General features: G+C 52.3%; 1 protein-coding gene across 1 annotated transcript in view; it reads left to right on the top strand.

Moving 5' to 3' along the window:
* Positions 1–20,173, top strand: part of PI4KA (phosphatidylinositol 4-kinase alpha) — a 113,497-nt gene extending 93,324 nt beyond the window's left edge. Inside the window, exons 34-55 of the mRNA XM_049619722.1 lie at positions 50–201; positions 1,616–1,723; positions 2,354–2,481; positions 3,849–3,968; positions 4,130–4,209; positions 4,307–4,500; positions 5,506–5,596; positions 5,968–6,135; positions 6,850–6,903; positions 9,742–9,862; positions 11,510–11,639; positions 12,587–12,657; positions 13,889–13,961; positions 14,047–14,117; positions 15,173–15,282; positions 15,737–15,841; positions 15,934–16,059; positions 16,499–16,619; positions 17,100–17,259; positions 18,043–18,132; positions 18,584–18,667; positions 19,715–20,173. Of these exons, the coding sequence (XP_049475679.1) occupies positions 50–201; positions 1,616–1,723; positions 2,354–2,481; positions 3,849–3,968; positions 4,130–4,209; positions 4,307–4,500; positions 5,506–5,596; positions 5,968–6,135; positions 6,850–6,903; positions 9,742–9,862; positions 11,510–11,639; positions 12,587–12,657; positions 13,889–13,961; positions 14,047–14,117; positions 15,173–15,282; positions 15,737–15,841; positions 15,934–16,059; positions 16,499–16,619; positions 17,100–17,259; positions 18,043–18,132; positions 18,584–18,667; positions 19,715–19,766 (2,409 nt within the window). The 3' untranslated portion in view covers positions 19,767–20,173. The remainder of the gene's footprint in view (positions 1–49; positions 202–1,615; positions 1,724–2,353; positions 2,482–3,848; positions 3,969–4,129; positions 4,210–4,306; positions 4,501–5,505; positions 5,597–5,967; positions 6,136–6,849; positions 6,904–9,741; positions 9,863–11,509; positions 11,640–12,586; positions 12,658–13,888; positions 13,962–14,046; positions 14,118–15,172; positions 15,283–15,736; positions 15,842–15,933; positions 16,060–16,498; positions 16,620–17,099; positions 17,260–18,042; positions 18,133–18,583; positions 18,668–19,714) is intronic.
* Positions 20,174–21,720: the final 1,547 nt, after the last annotated feature.

Here is a 21,720-nt window from a genome sequence, read left to right as displayed (position 1 = left end):
AGGTGGGCAGGCCAGGCCCCAGCAGCGACATGTTCTCTTTCCCACTCAGTTCCTGGTGCAGCGGTTCGAGATCGCCAAGTACTGCAGCTCCGACCAAGTGGAGATCTTCTCCAGCCTGCTGCAGCGCTCCATGTCCCTGAACATCGGTGGGGCCAAGGGGAGCATGAACCGTCACGTGGCAGCCATCGGGCCTCGCTTCAAGTGAGAGCCTCTCCTCCTCCTATGATGGTGGCAGGGACGGTGTGGGTGAAATTTTCTACCAGAGTTGTTGGTGCTGTAGTCCACAGGAGGTTCCCATGCTTGGTCTTTTTTTTTTTTTTTTTTTTGCCAGAAACTGACCAAGCCCCTAGTACATGCAGGGCTCCTGGGAAGGGGACCTGAATGGAATGACTTTGCCTTCCATGCCCTTCCAGGGCTGAGGAAGTCAGCCAGCATGCTGTCCTCAGCAGGGGAGTGTTCAAGAAGGTGGTTCACTCATGGACCTTGGGCAACCAAATGTTGGGCAGCCTTTCTAAATTGTTTGGGGGTGGATAGCAGCAAAAGGATTTTGGTAACATAGTGGTGATTAAAAAACAGGTGATGTAGCAGAACCCAGGTATGACAAGCTCAGACTGGGAGGCGGGCAGTGACTTAGGGCAGTCACTTTACTCCTCTGAAATGTTCATGGAAAACTTCTGATCATGCTGACTACAGCAAGTCGATTTTTGCCAAGACATGCAAAATATCAACCCCACCAGGGGATACCCCCTTTATGGGGTACGTGGCCTAGTGGGCAGGCTCAGGCCAGGTGCTATGGACACAGCAGGCAGGGTCAGTCTGGTGTGGGGACAGCCTTCAGGTGCCTGGGTGGTCAGTTGGAGGAAGGGTGAGGGGCCCCCTTTCAAAGTATGCCACTCTTCCTGCCTGTACCCCTTCCTGCTGCCCACTGCCAACACCAGTTCTTTCCACCCCTCCCCTGAGCTCCAGACCCATGTTCCTGCAGCCCTCTGGGACCATGCTTCTCAGACTACTGCAGGGAAGGGCTAGTACTCTGTTCCCTTCATTTCCTGCCCATCATAGACCTGTACCTTTATAAAATGCATGAGAATGAATTACTAGGAAAGGATTCACACTGGACTGTCATAACAATGTGAAATTGCTATAGAAATGAGCGGGTAATCCCCTCAGTTTCTGTACTAACTCATCACAGACCAACACCATCTGTAGATGCCCATTGAGTAGCCCTGACCTGGCAGAAACCAGGTGCTTGGTAAATATATTTTTCTTTTAGCTTGAATTAAATGTTCTAACCTTTGTAGCACTTATTGGTGACTGCACTCAGGAAGTAGTTTGCATATAGTTTGGAGATAGACGAGCTTCTGGCCAAGGTAGATGAACACACAACTTGTTCATTTGCCCCCAATTAAAGTGATGGTTTTAAAAAACCTTTCCTGAGACATTTCTGGTACAATAAACCTGAATGGCAGTAACTTGGCTGGTGCCACAGTCCTGGCACCTGAGAGCTCTGTCATCCAGAGATATGCCCAAGGGCCAAGTGGTTTGCACAGGAGCTAGGGACCCTGGGACGTTCCTGGGCCCTCCACACTCTGACTCAGCCCCCAGTGTTCTCTTGTAGACTGCTGACTCTGGGGCTGGCCCTTCTGCATGCCGATGTGGTCCCAAACGCGACCATTCGCAACGTGCTTCGCGAGAAGATCTACTCAACCGCCTTTGACTACTTCAGGTACTTCCCCCAGCTGTGCTGTACACCATGTGCAGTGACAGCCCACTGTACCCAGTGCCCCCAGTTGTCCCAGATCCCAGGAAGTCACGGCAGAAATGGTTTTGCCTGATTTATGCACTGCCCTCCTTGTTCTGTGGCTCTGGTGGTCCAGGATTTGAACATCTTCAGCCCTGTGCCATGTTTCCATGTGTGCACTTAGTTAGAGCTAGCCTCTCTACGAGATGCACACATGTTTTCCCCCAGCTCAACTGTGCATTCATTTAACTTTCCAGTTCCTAGGAGTGGTTATTGCTCAAAGAATTGCAATCACCCGCTGCCCGGGGCTCTGCGAGTGTGTAGGTTGTGTTGTATGGAGACAGCTGCAGTTGCAGGACCCACCACAAGCACACCATGCAGCCAAGGGCTGTCGACGGTGCTGGGGATAGTGGTGGAGGCAACTATGAAAGCTCAGAAAATCATCACGCTTTTCCTTGCGAATTAATGAGATAATTGTTGCTGATGACCAGCTCTGGGCTCACCTTTGGTCATTAAGAGACCACTTGTGTCACCTCTCACACGCTTTATAATACATGTGGCTTCTAGTCCCAGACTCCAGGCACTCAACTCTTGTCCTCTTGTGGTTGTTTGAAGTTGCCCCCCAAAGTTCCCCACTCAAGGAGAAAAGAGGCTACGTGAAGACATAAGCATTATGATTAAATTTTGGACAGCCATGTTCTCTGATAAGAAGTACCTGACTGCCAGCCAGCTTGTTCCCCCAGGTGAGCATTGTTCTCAGCACAGCTGCTCGTGGGTGGTGGGGACACATAGGTGCAGGCGGGACAGTGGGGTGCAGTGGGAAGCCCTGAAGGAGTCTGGTTAGAATAGTGAGAGTCTCACTGAGCCCAGGCCTTAGCCATGCTGCATGGTCACCAGAGGCCCAAAGCCTGCCTGGCCACCACTTGTCCTCCAGCCCTAGCTGACAAGCATGAATGAGTGTAGAAGGCCCTGAGCAGAGGCCATTCCATGTAACTTCTCCCAGCACCAGCCCAGTTCACCAGCCCCCCCCCTGCATATCTGACAGACCCATACTTGGATAAGTCCCATATGCCAAGATGAATAAGGCACCATCTGCTCTCATCTGGTAGAAGATAATCAAATCTACAGGTGATGTCAGCATGAGGGGATCATGGGAGTACCCCTCAAGGACAGGCACTTGGCCCACCAGAGTTGGGGAGATAGGGACAGTTTTTTGGAAGAGGTGACAGCTGAGCTTCAAAGATGAATAGGAGCAAGCTAGGGTGGATAAGGTTAAAGAAAAGGTAAGGTGTAAGCAAGCCACAAACCTCCACAAAGAAACATGTTCTTGTTTCTCTGAGCACATAGCTGATTACACAGCACAAATTAGGGGTGAGGAGTACAGTTTCTGCAGACAGACCCACAGCTGACAACCTGACTATAGGAAAAGGAAGGGATGGGGCACTTGGGGGGCTCAGTCAGTTGAGCGTCTGACTTGATTTTGGCTCAGGTCATGATCCCAAGGTCATGGGATTAAGCCCTACATCAGTCTCCACACTGAGCATGGAGCTTGCCTAAGATTCTCTCTCTTCCTCTGCCCCTCTCCCCAACTTGCTCGCTCTCTATCAATAAATGGGAAAGGGAAAGAAAAAAGGAAAGGGAAAAGCAAGCAGTGATTTCCGGAGTCAACTTCCTGGCTCCACATAGAGCAGGGCCAGCATCTCTTCTTGCCTGCCTGCAAGGGTCCCAAGTTGCCACCGTATTAAAAAGCAACATGATGCTAGAGATGAGAGAGCTGTTTGTAATTTATCAGTATCACCACTCACATTTGTTTTATTCCATTTTGAATCCTAGGAGGAATGTAATACATTTTAGTAGGCTTTACATGTTGAATGGTTAAAAACTTCCTAGGAGTACCTGGCTAACTCGGTCAGTAGAGCATGCAACTTTTGATCTTGGGGTCATGACTTCAAGCCCCACATTGGGTGTAGAGCTTATATTAAAAAAAACAAAAATCTTGGCTGTTGTTTTTTTTCTGCAAATCATTTCTTCAACACCGTGTCTCTCCCTTCCTGCCCTTGGTGAAAGTCTAGACACCTCATTCTGGAAGCAGTAATGTGTTTGCCTACAGATAACCAAGACACCCGGAGCAATCTGGACATAGCGGTTGGCTCTCGGCAACAGGCCACTCAAGGCTGGATCAACACCTACCCCCTGTCCAGTGGCATGTCCACCATCTCAAAGAAGTCAGGTCGGTTAAAGGTTTGCTGATAGGTCCCTTGGGTCTGAGTCATATCCTGGCAGCTCAGACAGTGGGCAGAATGCTGAAAGACAGCTTCTTCTAGGTTCTAGAAATGAAGGGTAGGTCAGTGAACTCTGAAGAACACACTTGTGCCTTCTCTTTCTCCACAGGCATGTCCAAGAAGACTAACCGGGGCTCCCAGCTGCACAAGTACTACATGAAGCGCAGGACGCTGCTGCTGTCCCTGCTGGTAAGGTGACACCTGCCATATGCCCACAGCACTGAGGACAGGAGCAGCATGGCACATGGGTGCACGCAGATGGCATATCGATGTCTCATCTCACCAGGCCACTGAGATTGAGCGTCTCATCACATGGTACAACCCATTGTCGGCCCCGGAGTTGGAGCTGGACCAGGCTGGAGAGAACAGCGTGGCCAACTGGAGGTCCAAATATATCAGCCTGAGCGAGAAGCAGTGGAAAGACAATGTTAACCTTGCCTGGAGCATCTCTCCTTACCTGGCCGTGCAGCTGCCAGCCAGGTGGGCCCTAGTCCTACCTGCCTGATGAGGGCCTTGCCAGAGTCCAGTCCAAGGGTACCTGAGTGGGAAGGAACATGACGTGGTCACTGCCAAGGATGGTTGGGGAAGCAATCGTAGTGGTCTGGTCCTCTGCCCTGGATGTTGACCCAGTCTCTCTATGCAGTGGTTGGTTACACAGCATGGATTCCTGCCTGGGATGTCCTAATATCCCAGAGCCCAAGCAGGAAACATCAGAGCACATTCAGGGCTGCAGTCCTATTCAAGGAAGAAAGGAAGCACATGGAGGCTGTCACTACAGGGAAGCAGGCCTGGGGATCCTTTGGGCTTTGTTCCCAGAGGTCTTCAGCAGGCTACTCACAGGAGGTGGCCTGCAACCGAGTGTCCTGTGAACTCTCCCTGGTAGCTCTGCCAAGGACAAAACCAGTAGCTGAGAGGGTCCTCCCAGGCCCCTGTGTTAAATCCCACCAGGGGGAGTGCATCCACCCCACGTCCAGGAGTGGACATTTCTTTCCCTTGAGCACACACTTGCCTACTCACTGCTTCCTTCTTCTGGTTCTAATGCAGTCCTCTGGATTAGGACCACAGCTTGACAGTGTTCATGGAAAGTCTACCTTGTGTTAGCCTGGGGTCATGACCCCTAAAAACTTGCATCCACCCTCCCATCTATGGATGTACCTTCTGGCCTGTGGCCTCGCCATGCCATGGACAGGCTGCTTTGGGGGCCAGGGCAAGGGGGCGTTCTGAAAGCAAGGACTATAGAAGGGGATGTCTTTTGAATGAGGAATATAGGATAATTCCTGTTTTAGATAGTTCTGGCATTTTGTCATAGCCAATCATAGTGCTCTTTATTACAAACATTCATGTTCAGAGTTACCAATAGGTCAGTAGTGTAGAGTGTTTAGGGGTCACTTGGCATTAATCTGCATCCCTCCAGTTCAGGGTTCTTCCACCCCGTTACATGGAGGCAGGAAAGGCCATCTCCTTCACACCCTTTTTGTGCCCTAGGTTTAAGAACACAGAAGCCATCGGCAACGAAGTGACCCGTCTCGTTCGGTTGGACCCAGGAGCCGTTAGTGACATTCCCGAAGCTATCAAGGTAGTATAGCACGTGCTGGGGCCTAGGCTCAAACTGCACAAAAACAGAACTGCCTCCAGAAACACCTGGAACCTAGAAGTGTTAGGAAAACCTAGCAGCCTCAGTGGTAGAATGATGTTTCTAATTTCCTGTGTTTTCCACTTCTCAAATGAGACATTTATTATGCTTACAGCAGAAAAATATCGAACATACTTTACCCTAGTTGAAATTATGCTACTTTACATAATATATGAGAAGTATTTCCCCACATTATTATAAGTGCTTTATTATTATCATCTGGGGCCATCCCTGAGATATGGGGTGGGGCCGGGTATTTCCAGAGGGCCCTCAGGAACTCCCTGTGCCCGACCATTTCCCTGCTTCCTTCCTAGTTTCTGGTCACCTGGCACACCATCGATGCCGACGCCCCTGAGCTCAGCCATGTGCTGTGCTGGGCACCCGCAGACCCTCCCACAGGCCTCTCCTACTTCTCCAGCATGTACCCACCGCACCCTCTCACGGCCCAGTACGGGGTGAAAGTCCTGCGGTCCTTCCCTCCGGTGAGCCCACATCCTGCCTGAATCAGCCTCGGTGGGACTATCTGGCAGTGTTTAGGTGGAGACAGTAAGGACAGGCTTTATCTCCACTTGATGTAGGCCTGATGAAACATCGGTCCATCTTAGAGCATGTCTTCACCCTGTTTCTGTCCAGGCAGTCATAGAAGACAGATTTAGTTCTGACTCAGATATGTTTATTGGTATTACTTGTTTTTTAATTTTAATTTGGTGTTTGAGCTACAGAAGGAAGTTGAATTTGAGTTTGGTTCCAGCAGTGGGCTTTTGGGAGGTCGGGGGATCCCATGAGACAGCCACAGTGACAGATTTGGTAGCTGACTCGTGGAGGCCCCAACACAGGGGTCTACTAGAACCTCAGCCCTTGTCCCCAAGCAGGCCCCCAGCAGGGAACATACATGAGCTGGCACTTCACCTGTCATCGCAGGCACAGGAGCCTTGTTCCTTTTGCCTTTTCTCACCCATCATGTGTTTCAAGTCGTTGGCCATTTTCTTTGCCACCCTCTGGACTTTCCGCAGTTCTCAGTCCTCTGTGATCTCCAGTGAGATGGTATCCCATGGGCTCAGTGACATCAGGGCTGTTCCAGGTTGGAGTGGGGCCCTGGGACAGCCATCTGTGTTGAGTTTGTTATCACCTTCCTGGAGGTAAGGAATTGTCTTCCCTTCCTGGAAGTCATTATCACTTGTCCTCCTCCTTTGCAGGATGCTATCCTATTCTACATCCCCCAGATTGTGCAGGCCCTCAGGTATGACAAGGTAAGGCTGTGCCAACATGTGCTGTCCTTCCCTCTGAGAGCCGTGCTGGGCAGTCCGGAGGGGGTCCTCAGCAACAGGGATGGGGCTTTGGAAGCAGGGCTGCCAAGCTGTGACCTGGTCTCTGAGCTCCTCTCACACACACCCCCACCATGATTGTGGCCGGTGCTCATGGCCAGGAGGCCCCACTCACCCTGTCTCACCCTGAGGCCCCATCTGCTGTGCAGGGTGGGTGGGCCCTAGAAGTATTGCTAGCCACTTCCTCAGTCCCTGAATCTAGCTCCCTCGTTTCTTCAGTCAGAAGCAGGGAGGCTCAAACAAAATGATGGAGGTATTAGTGTGCTTGGGCTGCTATAGCAGAGAACCACAGAGTGGGGGGTTAAAACAATGGAAATGTACTTCTCATTGTTCTGGAGGCTCAGAGTTGGAGATCAAGGTGCCTGTAGGGTTGGTTTCTCCTGAGGGTTGGTTTGCAGATGGCTGCCTTGTCCCTCTGTCCTCACATGGTCTTCTCTCTGTGTGTATGTGTCCTAATCTCCTCTTATAAGGACACCACACTGGACTAAGTGTCACCCTAATGATTTCATTTTAACTTAATCACCTCTTTAAAGGCCCATCTCCAGACACCATCATATTTTGAGGCACTAAGGCATACAAATTCAGCACATGAATTGGGGGGCACAGTTCAACCCATCACATATAGCACTTGTACATAAGATACCTAACCACAGGGCCTGGCACAGAAACCCCTCTGGAGGTGACCACAACCCAGAACCCACACTGCCCGTGCTTCATCCCAGCACTGGCCCCCTGACCTGTGCTTGAGTCTAAGTGTAGCAGCAACATCTGCCCCTTTCCTGTTCCTGCTGATTCTGTTCCCCACTGCATAAGACACCAGACTCCCCTGTGTCCTGGCTGAGTCCTTGCAGTAGCAGCAAGTGCTGTGTCTCACTGTGGTGGCTATGAGCACTGTGGCTGGGTATCCCAGGGCTAGCTTCTTCCTCCCAGATTGGCAGCATGCTCTGTCTTGGTCCATAGACCAAAGTGCTTCTAGAACTGCAGCCAACTTCTCTTGAAACACTGAGTCCTGTTTTAGCTAGGTAGCTGCCAAAAGCCCTCCAATTCTGAGCAGGTGGTTTTGATATTGTGCTGACAGTGCAGAGCCTGCTTGGGATTTTCTCTTTCTCCTCTCTCTCTGCACTTTTCCCCCACTCACACTCTCTTTCTGTCTCAAAATAAATAAACATTTTTTAAAATGAAAAAAAGAAAGGATACACAAGAATAAAATGCTAAAACCTTTCCCAAAGCTAGAAGCCTTGGTGGGCCTCAGTGACTGATGACACTTCCTCCTTGTTCAGACGGCTGCCGGTTTCCACTTCCCTGTTGTAGTCTGTTCGTTACTGCACTGAGTCCCCTTCTGTGGTCTCAGCAAAACTGACTGGATTACCGGTGCATCATAAAAGGACATAATCAACGAACAGCCAGGTGCGAGGGCAGTATAGGGCAAGGGATGTGGGAAGGCTGTGGAGTTTCCACGCTCTTCAGGCGCCTGGCTCTCCCAGCCTCTCCACCAATTCGGAAACTCCACAAACTTTTAAGCAGACTACAAGTTGAATATTCATAGTTTATCTTTAGATCCTTTTACTGGGTTAGCAGTGGGAAACCCATAGCGAGGAGTTATTTGAAGTTTAACCTACTAGGTAAGCCCACCCAGCCAAGTTGAGGACATCTGTCCCCAAAATACTTTACCAGATGGGAGGCCACAGACTACTGTGGTGGGAGGAGAGAAGCCACTCCTCCAGGAGTCTTCCAGAAAGGCCAGCACCTTTTTAAACCTTAAGACAGGGTAATTAAGGAATGCCTAGGTGGCTCAGTCGGTTAAGTGTTTGACTTCAGCTTAGGTCACGATCTCATGGTTTGTGAGTCTGAGCCCCGCAATGGGCTCTGTGCTGACAACTCAGAGCCTGGAGACCACTTTGGATTATGTGTCTCCCTCTCTCTGCCCCTCCCTTACTTGTGGTCTGTCTCTCTCAAAAATAAGTAAACAAGCAAATTTTTTAATTTTAAAAAAAGGGCAATTAAAACTTGGAGTTATGAGTAGTAGAATACGACTAAGAAGAAGAAAGAGGAAAGGTCCTTAGGATAGTGGCCATCGTGTGTCAACTCATGAAGTATCTGTGTATTAGAATTTTTTTGGAACCTGCCCATCACTGTGGAACATTGTTCCAAACAACCAGCTTATAACTGAGTTTTAGTCCCCAACCTACTCATTCCTCATACTTGACAACAGCAGAAATTAGTTGGAGAGTCATGGTTCTTTTTTTAAAATTTTTTTTTCAACGTTTTTTATTTATTTTTGGGACAGAGAGAGACAGAGCATGAACGGGGAGGGGCAGAGAGAGAGGGAGACACAGAATCGGAAACAGGCTCCAGGCTCCGAGCCATCAGCCCAGAGCCTGACGCGGGGCTCGAACTCACAGACCGCGAGATCGTGACCTGGCTGAAGTCGGACGCTTAACCGACTGCGCCACCCAGGCGCCCCAGTCATGGTTCTTAGAATCTAGGGGAAGTCACAGGGGAAACAAAAGCCGGCTCCTTCCTATATTGAAGACACCATCACGTGGGGCTCCATCTGCCCCACCGGCCAGCTAGCCAGCTGGAACTTGGCCTGTGTAGGCTGGGCTCACACATAACCAGACAAGCTTGCTCACACAGCCGGAAACCACTGGGCCTTCTTGCTGGGTCTGCAAGTGCTAGGAGTCTACTCCTACACTGGGTAAGAGTGTCTTGTGGTGGAGAGGCGCCCAGGCCTGAGCTGATGGTGACCTTGTTCTCCTATAGATGGGCTACGTACGGGAGTATATTCTGTGGGCAGCGTCCAAATCCCAGCTTCTGGCACACCAGTTTATCTGGAACATGAAAACTAACATCTATCTGGATGAAGAAGGGCACCAGAAGGACCGTGAGTATTTGTCATCTTCGCTCAGGCCTCACCCCCCAACTTTAACCCTCCTAGGCCCGTGCTGTCCCAGCCCATGGTTCCCTCTGCTTCCCATCCTTTGGTGGGAATTCTCACCTTTGAACACCCAGCGGGAGCAGGATCCTCCTCCTTCGTGAAGGCTTTGCTCCCCTCCAGACGTCCTGCCCACCCTGGCACCATCCTGCAGCTCCCCAAGCACATGTGAGAGCCTCCTGCTCAGGCCGAGCCTCTCCTCACCCTGCGCTTGACCTAGTGACTCCATATGGGGGCGAGGCAACCACCCAAGGCAGTCCTCAGAGGTTGCCCACATCTTCACATCATCACACCCTTAAAAACTAGTGAGGCCCCCGGAGACCTTTGGTTTATGTGGGCTTTGGTTCTCAGTGTTAACCAATGTTAGACATGAGAACCAAGACATTTAAAAAATAATACAAGCCCATCACATATTAACGTAAATAACATTTTTATGAAAAACGACTCTCAAACTCAAAAATAAGAAGAGTGGTGTTGCTTTACAGATTTACAGATCTCTTTAATGTCTGTAATAATGCCACAGCATCTTTAGTAAAAGACAACAGGACTCTCATTCTGCTTCTGCATTTACCCTGTTGTTTGGTTGAAGTAAATGAGGGGAATTCAGCCTGGTACAGACACGTGGCTAGAAAAAGGAGGACCATTTTAGTGGTCTTTCTGGTCACTATAGGTGGTCTCGTAGTCTCTGCTGATACTGCACCAAACACAACAAGTGATAGTTTTCTTAAAGGTGAATTGTGATGTGGATTTGAAATCATGGCAGCGAGTTTCTCGTGCTCTTTCTTTGAAGCCCATTGGTCTACCCAGCACTCACTACACCCCCCACAGGATTTCACAGCATTCAAACTCACATTTGCCTGTGCCCCACTGGCCTTACCAAACAGAAACATTGTCAAGTGGTGGGGAGCTGTCAAGCTCACCGGCACAGATGCAAGTTTTCCAAAACTTTGTAGTTTTCCTTAAATGGCAGATTCGACTTGTTGATTTTTAAGAAAATATCTCCCATGTACCTAAGTCCAAATCTCTATTTTTGTCTGTCAGTCACTCTTTCAAGTAAAAAATGATGTTCCCTGAAAAAAGAGATTAGTTCAGCCCGAAAGTCACACCAACACAAGATGCTGTTCCTTGAGACCACAGCATCCGCGTGCTTCACATACAGCAGGGGGCTCCGGACACTGTCCAGTTCATCACACACAGAATGTTACAAAGATACACTCAGGGTAGAGTTCAGTCAGATTAGTCAATGCTCATCACCTCACCAGGGATATTCTTAGTGACACTGGCTTTTGTTTATACTGTGGGAGCAGAGCCATAAGGATCCAGTGACCACCAGCACCTTGGCCAATGGCTTGTGCACAGCCTCGCAGGTGTCTACGCAAGGAGGGCAAACAGCCTGTCAATGTGGTTTTGACTGGTGGGAGCCTGCTGAAGGGTCCCAGGGACCCTCCAGGCATCTGCAGACCACACTCAGGATGTCTGACCTCGCTGCTGGGGGACACCTGGACATCTGGACTGTACATCTGGCAGATGTGTGGGATTTCCTTGAGGGCCTTCTGTGGCACGGCTGCAGGCTCACCCTCTTGGTTTCTCTGCCAGCTGACATCGGCGACCTCCTGGAGCAGTTAGTGGAGGAGATCACAGGCTCCTTGTCAGGCCCAGCCAAGGACTTCTACCAGCGGGAATTTGATTTCTTTAACAAGATCACCAACGTGTCTGCTATCATCAAGTAAGTGGCATCAGTCCTGGCCTGTGGGAATTGCATGGAGGGCCCGCACTGGTTCTAATGAACAGCCAGGGTTGGGAATCACTGCCCTGGCAATTCAAGTCTCTTGAAAGTATAGCAAAATGCACAGCCATGCAAATTTCAGAAAACATATCTTTCATTCTAGATACTGTCCCCTAACTTGAAGCCACTCTGCTCTCTCCAAGTTTTGAAGAGTGTTAGGAAAACCAGACTTATTTGTAACTCCCAATGTTGTTTTATTGATTTACCTCCTGGGCCATCCATTTGTGAGGGCTGACGCCATCCTGGGACATCTGTGGCACTGCCAGTTTATGTGGGACGGGGCCCTGGAGTCAACTGGCCAAGTGCCTGGGAGAGGCCCTGGCAGGGGGAGCACTGGCTTCCTGTTTTCTCAAGTGTCTCATTCCGTGAGCTGTTCCCTGGCCCCTTGGTCACCAAGTGACCTAGGCTGTGTGCCCTGAGGCCCTTTTCTGGGCCCGGTACTAAGTAGAGCGGTGATGCAGCAGCTTCTAGCCCGCAAAAATAAAGGAGTGGGAGGTGGTGTTTCCTGGGCATCATGTCAGGCACCTGATTCCACTTTACCCTGTCATCCTCATCCTAGGGATGCAGAAAGACAAAGGGGCCTGCCCAAGGTCATGCTGCAAGTAAACAACAGAGCCAGCACTTGAGCATAGACCCCAAAGCCAACTGTGTCCCCTGTGTGCCTCTGACAGCAACATGCACACACCCCACACAGGCAAGGGGCAGTGACAGCCAGAAAACTCCACCCTGGTCTGGGAAGAACTGGTCTAGCAGAGCCTTCAGTAGTAGCTAAAACTAGGAGGAGAGGAAAGGAGAATCAGACAGGAGGGGCTCTGGGCTGTCCCCCAGAAGCCCCAGAGGCCAGTTCCTGCAGAGACAAAGCAAAGCATTTCTGTCCTGTTTCTCAGGCCCTACCCTAAAGGCGACGAGAGAAAGAAGGCATGCCTGTCGGCTCTGTCTGAAGTAAAAGTGCAGCCTGGTGAGCAGGATGAGATGGGCCTCTTCCTGTGGGTGGGCAGTGTGGGTAGGCACCAGGATCAGGGAGGCGGCCAGCCCACATGAGCCTGGGCCCTGGGGCACTGGTGTCCCTCTCCATAATCTGCCCCTGGTGAGCTGAGAGCTACTTCTCAGCAGATACTCTTTATCTTCCTTGTTGCTTTCTGTTTTTCTTAAAGCCCAGACACTGTCCTTGGCAGCCATGATTCTAGAAATTTCCTGAACTCCAGTGGAATAGGAGCAACACAGGCTGCACAGACTGTGGGCATGGGTGGGAGTGTCACAGGTGTACTGGGCTGAGGGTGCCCACACTGGCTGACCTTTCCTTGACTCTTGTTGAGCCACCTGCCCTGCCCAGTGTAAACAGTAGCTCAGCTCAAAGAAGCTCGACATCCACACAGGCTGCAGTTTCCCTGGTCAGCAGGCTCCCAGACCCCTGCAGCCCATGCTGCCGGGTCTTGTCCTGGAGGCACTGGGGAGCCAGCCAGGACTCCAGGGCAGAGCAGTAGATTGTGCTCCTGGGAGAGAGACCAGAACTGGCCAGAGAAGGATGGTGTGAGGGCATTGAGGGAACAGCATGTTCCTTCTGCCCCTCATTCCCCTGGTGGCAAAGCCCACCTGACCCCACAGCAAGGCCTCGCTTTGCTTCCCAAGAGTCCCAGGACTTCCTGTGTCAGGGCCTCTCCTAGAAGCCCACTCCCTAGCCAGGATCTCTCCCCCGCTTCCTGGGTCTCAGGGAGCACACCCCAGCCCCCCAGGGGAACTGCCAGTTCCTTGACCAGGAATAGGCTTTCTCTTGTCCTCCCTACTTGACATGTGTGCTGAGAGAGGGGAGCTACAGCCAGTGGCTGAGTATAAGAACTGAGGGTGTTCCACGTAAATGGAGGCAGTGTAGAAAGCTCCTGCACATGCCCTGTAAGAGCAGGCAGCTCCCCACCTGGCACTGGTCGGCCAGTCGGGCCCCGAGGAGCAGTGTGCTAAGTCTGTAAAGCTGAGTGTTGGTGTGTCCTCCTGGAGAAGTGTCTCCTGGGAGGTGGCAGCTCCTTTGTTAGATATCAGGAAGGGTCCAGGAAAAGACCACAGATCAGGGAGGATGGACCTGTAATGGCCACAGGATAAAATATCTGTGCCTCAGATGAGGACCTAGAAGCCCCATCTGGGGGCCGGGAGTCATTTTGGGGCTCCCTGTAACTTCGCCCTCTGTCCCTGCACAGGCTGCTACCTGCCCAGCAACCCCGAGGCCATTGTATTGGACATCGACTACAAGTCCGGGACACCCATGCAGAGGTGAGAGGCCGCCTGTCTTCAGGCAGTTCCCTTGCACAAAGTTCTCATTTGCTCCAGCACCCATGTTCCTTCTGTTGTTTTGCAGTGCTGCAAAAGCCCCGTATCTGGCTAAGTTTAAAGTGAAACGATGTGGTGTTAGTGAACTCGAAAAAGAAGGTCAGTGAAGAAACTCTGACACGGTTTGGGATCTAAGTGTTTTCTCTGGATGATGCCAGTTTTAGGGGGCATATTTAGTTTATTACCAGCTCCCTGTGAAAGATGACATCCATCCACGCTGGGTCTGAGCCCTTGTTTAGGAATGGCACAGAGCTTATATACGGTGACAGAGACACCTGGAGACCGGCCCCAGGTCAGCCATTGAGTCCAGGAGGCACCTTCCTGAGGCTGAGTAGCCCAGAGCTTTGGGGGGTGCCGTGCAGGTGACACAGCCTGGGTGGCTTCACCAACAGAAATTTATTCTCTCACAGTTCTGGAGGCCAGAAGTGCCACATTGGGGTGTCGGCCAGGCCGTGCTCCTTCTGAAGATGGGTAGAATCTGTTCCGTGTATTTCTCCCAGCTTCTGGTGGTTGCTGGCAAGTTTGGTGATGCTTGGCATCTTCATCATTCCGACCTCTGCCTCTGTCTTCTCAAGGCTTTCTCCCTGTGTCCCCGTGTCCAGATTTCCCTGATCTGATAAGGGCACCAGTCATTGGATAAGGGCCCACCCTAACCCTCAGTAACTTGACTACATATGCAAAGATACTATTTCCAAAAAAGGTCACATTCTGCAGTTTTGAGTGGGCATGAATTTTAGAATAGGAGGTGTGGTCCCCTGCCAGTATGGGGACATGCCTTCCATGGCCTTCCCTGCACTCTGGCCCCCAGGTCCTCCCAGGCACCCCAGGATGCAGACAGACACACACCTCTACCCTCCAGTTCATAGTGCCCTCTGCTGATCCAAGGCATACCTGGGTCCCCATTTCCAATGAAAAAGGGGCTCTATCTTCAGTTCCATCTAAGCCTAAACATTCTTCAGAAGAGATCCCTGGCCCCGTGGCTCCATCTGCTGACCCCAGTTGTCTCCTGGGCCTCATTTGGCCTCCTTGGGGCTTTGCAGAGACAATCCCCAAGATTCCCAGGGTTCCAGGCAGGTGAGCAGGACTTGCCTTGGCCCTGAGGGCCTCTCCCTGCCTCCAGGCTAACTGGCTTCCTCTCCGCCGCCCACACACAGGTCTTCGGTGCCGCTCAGACTCTGAGGACGAGTGTGGCACACAGGAGGCTGATGGCCAAAAGATCTCATGGCAGGCGGCCATCTTCAAAGTGGGAGATGACTGCCGACAGGTAGTGAGTGGGGCCAGGCCTGCCCTCTTCCCAAGGCTCCGGGTGCATTTAGGGGTCACACCTCACATGCTGAACCACAATCTTTGTTTCCCACATTGGGTTGAGGTGCCACAGAGGAAACCAGGGCTTTCTGCCAAACCCAGGGGTCTCTCCAGCAGCTCCCACCCACTGCCCATCCCCTGGCCGCCCAGAGGGAACTGCCTCGGAGGACAGGCACTCCTGACTTGCATCCCCCACTAGACAGCATGGCCTTAGTCTAGCCTGGTGCCCGGTGGTCAGAGCCCAGCCCAGCATGGTGTGCAGTGAGGCCAGATGCTCCAGACTCCTGCTTGGCCATGGCCTCCCTTTTCTCTCCTTCCCTCTCTCCCTCTTCACTGGCAGGGCTACTAGCAGTCATGTGGACTAGAGCATAGGAGGCGGCCAGCTGACCACCCCTTGTTTCCCTGGTCTCCAGGATATGCTGGCCCTGCAGATTATTGACCTTTTCAAGAACATCTTCCAGCTGGTTGGCCTGGACCTCTTTGTCTTCCCATACCGGGTGGTGGCCACCGCCCCTGGGGTAAGTTCCCAGGAGCCCAGGGGGTGTTCCCGATGCCTTAGGCCAAGACAGGTCCTGCCTGCAGGCCTCAGCACCTGGCCCTTCCTCTCCAGTGCGGAGTGATTGAGTGCATCCCCGACTGTACCTCTCGGGACCAGCTGGGCCGCCAGACGGACTTCGGCATGTATGATTACTTCACGCGCCAGTATGGGGACGAGTCCACCCTGGCCTTCCAGCAGGTGACCAGCGGGGCAGCCCCCAGACCAGAGGTTGCTTGTGCTCTCCATCCCACCATTCCCAGCACTGCTTATGGGCCAGCACCCTGCTTCCCACTTTCCCTGCTTTTCTGAGTGCTTGTACGTTTGGGGGTAAAACAACGGCACCTCATAACCTTCTCTGGGATTCAAAGGAACCTTGAGATGGACTCCCCAGAAGAAAGCAAATTCGTGGGTGTGGGAGGAAGGGGCTAAACCCCTAAACCCCCAGACGCAGTCACTTGTCACTCCTGTTCCCAAGATCTGGCCTGCTGATTTGGGCTCTACCTCTAAGGCTAGAAACAAGAGCCCAGAGAACACCTGTAGGCCCTGGGGTCCCAGGAACAAGGCAGGAAAATGCCCAAAGGTCCTGGGAGGTACAGCCTTAGGGCCATCCGTGAGCACCTGGGCCCTCTCCACACAGGCTCGCTACAACTTTATCCGGAGCATGGCTGCCTACAGCCTCCTGCTGTTCCTGCTGCAGATCAAGGACAGGCACAACGGCAACATCATGCTGGACAAGAAGGGCCACATCATCCACATCGGTCAGCCAGCTCCCAGAGCCACCCTCCTCCTCTCCCTTCACCCCCTAGAGCCCAGGGCAGGATACCAATCCCCATCCCACAGAGGAGCCAAGCATGCTCGGGTCACCCAGCCAGTCAGGGTTCAAGTCCAGCTTTGAGACCAGAGCTGTTGGCCACTAGGCTGTGGGGGCGAGTAGCAGTGGTACCACAGTGCATGGGGCACTCTGGGGTTGAAAACTGGAACCAGGGAGAGCACAGCTCATCTAGCCCCAGGGCCAGTCTCATCTCCGCTCCAGCTTGGCTCCCCACCTCCATAACCTCTTTTCTCTCCTGCCTGCTGTCACCCCCCCGCCCCACTGCCCCTACCATCTCCAAGAAAACATGGCCTGTGGCCAGCTCGTGGGGTATGGGGAGCCTGTGGCTCCAAGCCCTGGCTGAAGCACGCCCGTATCTCTGCCCTGTCATCTGATCTTGTCACGAATGGCTTTGGGGGTTTTGCAGACTTTGGCTTCATGTTTGAAAGCTCACCGGGTGGCAACCTTGGCTGGGAACCAGACATCAAGCTGACCGATGAGATGGTGATGATCATGGGGGGCAAGATGGAGGCCACGCCCTTCAAATGGTTCATGGAGATGTGTGTCCGTGGCTACCTGGCCGTGCGGTGAGCCCCAGGGAGGGGCCAGTGGGGGTACCGAGACAGTGGGGAGGAGGGTGGTCAGGCACCAGTCCTGGGTGCCGCTTGTCTTGCAAGATCCCTCAGAGGTCCCATGGGGCTGTCTCAGGCTCCTTTGTGGATCAAGGGACTGCCGTTCAGAGAGAGCAAGGCAGGTGCGAGAGGATGCCTACTGGTCCAGGCAGCCTGGGCCTTGCTTTCCCATCACCACTCTGCCCACCTGTGCCAGGGTCTCTGTTCTGGGTGTCAGTGCTCCGGGTGTCAGTGTCCCACCACATTTTGTAGTCTCCTGGGTGTGGCCTTGCCTGGCAACACCTTGGGCTCCTCACTGTGAGCACGCCATTCACCCCTTCACCCAAGTGTGAGCATCTGCCACCTCCCAGCTGCACCCTGAAGACTTACTGTCCTGGCTTCAGAGTGTCACAGAGCCAAGGCCACACAGCAGCCTGGACTCCAACCCAGAGTCTGTTGGAGCCTGCGTCACGCCCACTCAGTGCACCTGCCCCACGAGAAAAGGAGGGTCAGGGTATGTTTGCCCTGCACGCCTGCGCTTCCTCAGCCAGGCACAGAAACCATGGCCAGAGGCCTCAGGTGGACAGACCGGGACAGGATGCTCAGCCCATTCAAGGATGTGTGAGCGGCCCCCGCCTGGCAGCTGCAGGGAGGTGGGCTGCTACGTGCAGCTGTTGGGTGGTGGCTGGGCTGCAGGAGTGCAGGCAAGGCCACCCTGCTCAGGCCAGCCTCCTTCCCCTTCCCTCCGTCTCTCCACAGGCCCTACATGGATGCAGTTGTCTCTCTGGTCACTCTCATGTTGGACACCGGCCTGCCTTGCTTCCGTGGCCAGACAATCAAGCTCTTGAAGTAGGTCCTGGGCAGATGCGCAGGCCATTTGGGGGGCAGTTGTCCCCTCAAGGTGGGAGCCTCTCAAGTGCTGGTAAATGTGATCATTATCAAGGCCAAGCATTCTCCTCAGAACCCCAGAGCAGACAGGGTTCCTGGTGAGGCGCTGTCACTGCACCAGGCTGCGGATGTTCCAGGTATCCCTTCATTTCTCAAGGATGCAGTGCCAGGCCCTACCTCCAGCCTGAGGCTGCAGCGGCTTAGCCCTAGGCTCTGCTGGGGAAGGGGACAGGCCCTCCAGAGCCAGCTGGGAACAGTGCCCCTCCCCCTTACAGCTATTCCCAGGAGGGAACAAATTCCCACAAATGCTAAGTGGTCTGTTAGCAAGACCGCATCCCATGGGAGAGTAGCCTAGAGGGAGCAGTTTCCACAGGTGGCAGGGGACAGCCCTGACACAGCCCTCGCCCCCCAGGCACAGGTTCAGCCCCAACATGACCGAGAGAGAGGCTGCGAACTTCATCATGAAGGTCATTCAGAGCTGCTTCCTCAGTAACAGGTGAGTCTCCCCCTTCCACTTTCCCCTCCGGAGCCCGCTGCCACACACCAATGTTCTCCAGGCACCTTGCGTGGGGCCACGCCTGGGCCAAAGTGACGAAGATGCTGCTGTCCCAGGGTACTCTGTACCACAAGTCCTGAAGGGAGCCCTCATGGAGTGACAGGGTACTGGGTTAGAGGGGCCAGGGCTATGCTGAGGGGAACACCCAACAGAGGCCTAAAGGCCAGAAACCATGCCCACTTGGGACCCAGCCTGCGAGGCCAAGCAAGCTGCTGGTGCAAAGGGCATGCAAGGAGGCGAGCACAGCCCAGTGGGCTGGCTGAGGAGCAGAAGAGGCCTCAGCCCCGCCCCTGCTTCCCCACACCTTCCTCACGCTGCTGCCTGGGCAGTGACAGGTGGCCCAGGGTGGAGACAGGCCAATTGGCCATTATGATAGTGGAGCCATGAGAAGAGGTGGGTTCCAGTTCTGAAGGCAGAGCGGCTGAGCACCTGGGCAGTCGGGGAGCCAAGCTTCCCCTCTGGGAGGTGCAGACATGGAATCCGAGGAAGACGGCGAGCCGGCTGGGGTGGGCCTAACAGGAGCAGAGGAACGGGAGGCAGCTCAAGGGCAAGCATGAGGAACATGACAAGAGGGGTGTAAAAGGCAGGACGAGGGAGGTCTCGATTGTTTTGTTGGCAGAGTAGGACGGGCGTGGGTTGCGGGGTGTGACAGGAGGAGAATGAGCTGTCGTTTGCGTGCCACGTGCCAGGCCAGGGGGCAGAGTGTGGGACAGAGTGGTTTTTGGCTGAGGAGGCCCAGGAGGAGACAGCAGAAAGGGGCTCACACAGTCATTGTCACAGGTGGGGAAAGGAGTGTCCCTAGAAGAGAGGCTGGCAGGGAGGCTAGAGGGTCTGCGATTTTGCATTTGCACCTTCAGAGAGGAGAAAAGGGGCACTTCCCAAATGCAGCTCTCCAGGCAGACATGAAGGACGCAGCGGGGAGAGGGACCCAGACCCGAGACAGTCTCCTTACAGCCTCCCTCCATTCTCCCTCCACTCTCCTTCCAGGAGCCGGACCTACGACATGATCCAGTACTATCAGAACGACATCCCCTACTGAGGGTGGAGCTGGACCAGCTATCATGGCTACCCCCCAGCCATCCCACAATCATAGAGCTGAGAGAGCACAGCCCCATCCTGGCTGCTGTGCGTGGTCAAAGGGGGTGAACTGCTGGTGGCCCCATCATTCCATCCACTGGGATTATTTTTATAGGACAAATAGGACAAAAGTCCACCATGCAGAGCCTGGCAATCCATTCCTTCCTAGTGTGACCCACATGTGACATGTGAGGCTGAGATGACTGACAATCCTCTGGCGACACTCTCTGCATGGGTGTGAATAATTCGTTTGCACTGGACACATTCCCAACACATTCCCTAGGTACATGAAGTATTTTCTTGTGTATAAAAAATTATATTCAACTTAAGATTTAACCAATGTGAACAAAATAAAAACCAGCAAAAGTGTGGAGTGCCAGGTGTACCTTCAGCTGAGGGGTGATTCCTGGATATGCTGGGAAGGGAACAGGGCAGTGTTCCCTCTCCCACCCGGAGTGCAGCCCACCGGGAAGCCTCTAGGGGCCCAGGTTAATGCGCTTCACAACTGACTCATCACAGCGCAGATGCACCAACAATCACACTGCATTTTCCTGAACTGCTCTGTTCCGGCTCCTGTTAAAGGCCACCCAACCACCCCATCTGTGTCTCTTGCCAGCACAGGTGTGGCTCCATGTCCTGCCTCTGCTCTAGGACTCAAAAACCTTTGTGCAGCCAGCCCCCAACAGCCACCTACTCCCACCCACTGTGACCCTCTAATTAAGCAGATAGGAAGACCCCAAACTAAAAGAAGAGGATGACACAGGGCAACTGGAAATGTCACTAAAGTTTAAACAGCATTTTTAACTTTAAGCAGTAGATCTAGATGAAGAGAAAACCAGAGAACAATGAAATTACCAAAATAAAGCAAAAGGGGAAGCTGAAGAAGAAGCTCCAGTCAGCTTCCAGTGGGATTCCAGAGTTGGTGATAAACATAAATACTCAGCTTCAGGAAGCACAGTTGAGTCCTGAGCAGTATATTCAAAAAAAATATGGGGTGCCTGGTTGGCTCAGTCAATAGGTAGAGCATGCAACTCTTGATCTCAGGGTTGTGAGTTCAAGCCCTATGTTGGGTGTGGAGCCTACTTAAAAAAGAAAAAAAGAAGTATGAAAAAGCCAATTATGTAAGTTAAAAAATTCAAAAGGGAATGCCCGGATAGATTGGTTAGGCGTCCAACTCTTGATTTTGGCTCATGTCATGATCCTGACAGGCAGGGACACTGTCATGATCATGTCATGATCTCACGGTTCATGCCCCATTCCTCATGCAAAGCCTGTTCAAAAAGCAGTCTACAGGGGCACCTGGGTGGCTCAATCGGTTGAGTGACTTCGACTCAGGTCATGATCTCATAGTCCGTGAGTTCGAGCCCTGTGTCAGACTCTGTGCTGACAGCTCAGAGCCTAGAGCCTGCTTCAGATTCTGTGTCTCCCTCCCTCTTTCTCTGCCCCTCCCCTGCTTGCGCTCTCTAAAATAAACATTTAAAATATTTTTAATAAAAATATAAAAAAAAATTTAAAAAGATACCAGAAAATAGGGTGTAATTTGGAGAAAGATCAACCCGAACATAAGGGTGGGGAGAGCATAGAAAAAGCAGGATATAAACACATTGTAAAATGGTAGAAATATATTCAAACATAGTAGAAATATTTCAAACCACACTCCTTGAAAAGACTTGTCAAATTGGCCTTAAAAAGGAAGTCAAATGCAACATACACGGTTCTGGCATTATGGCAAACTATATATCTTGAAAAATTAGAAATGCTATTTACTGGGCATTCAGGCCCCACTAAATACTGGGCAGAAAATCTAAATCTGTGAGCTGACAAGAAAATAAGGTCTCTTTAGAGACTGAAAACAAATTTAAAAATCTTAACTGGTGGTGGAGGAGAGGGGGCCAAATAAATCTGTTGGTTGAGCA

Source organism: Panthera uncia (genome assembly GCF_023721935.1).
Source record: "Panthera uncia isolate 11264 chromosome D3 unlocalized genomic scaffold, Puncia_PCG_1.0 HiC_scaffold_8, whole genome shotgun sequence".
Lineage (NCBI taxonomy): Eukaryota > Metazoa > Chordata > Mammalia > Carnivora > Felidae > Panthera > Panthera uncia.
Note: the sequence above shows the minus strand (reverse complement) of the source record. Positions and strands in the feature narration are given on the sequence as shown.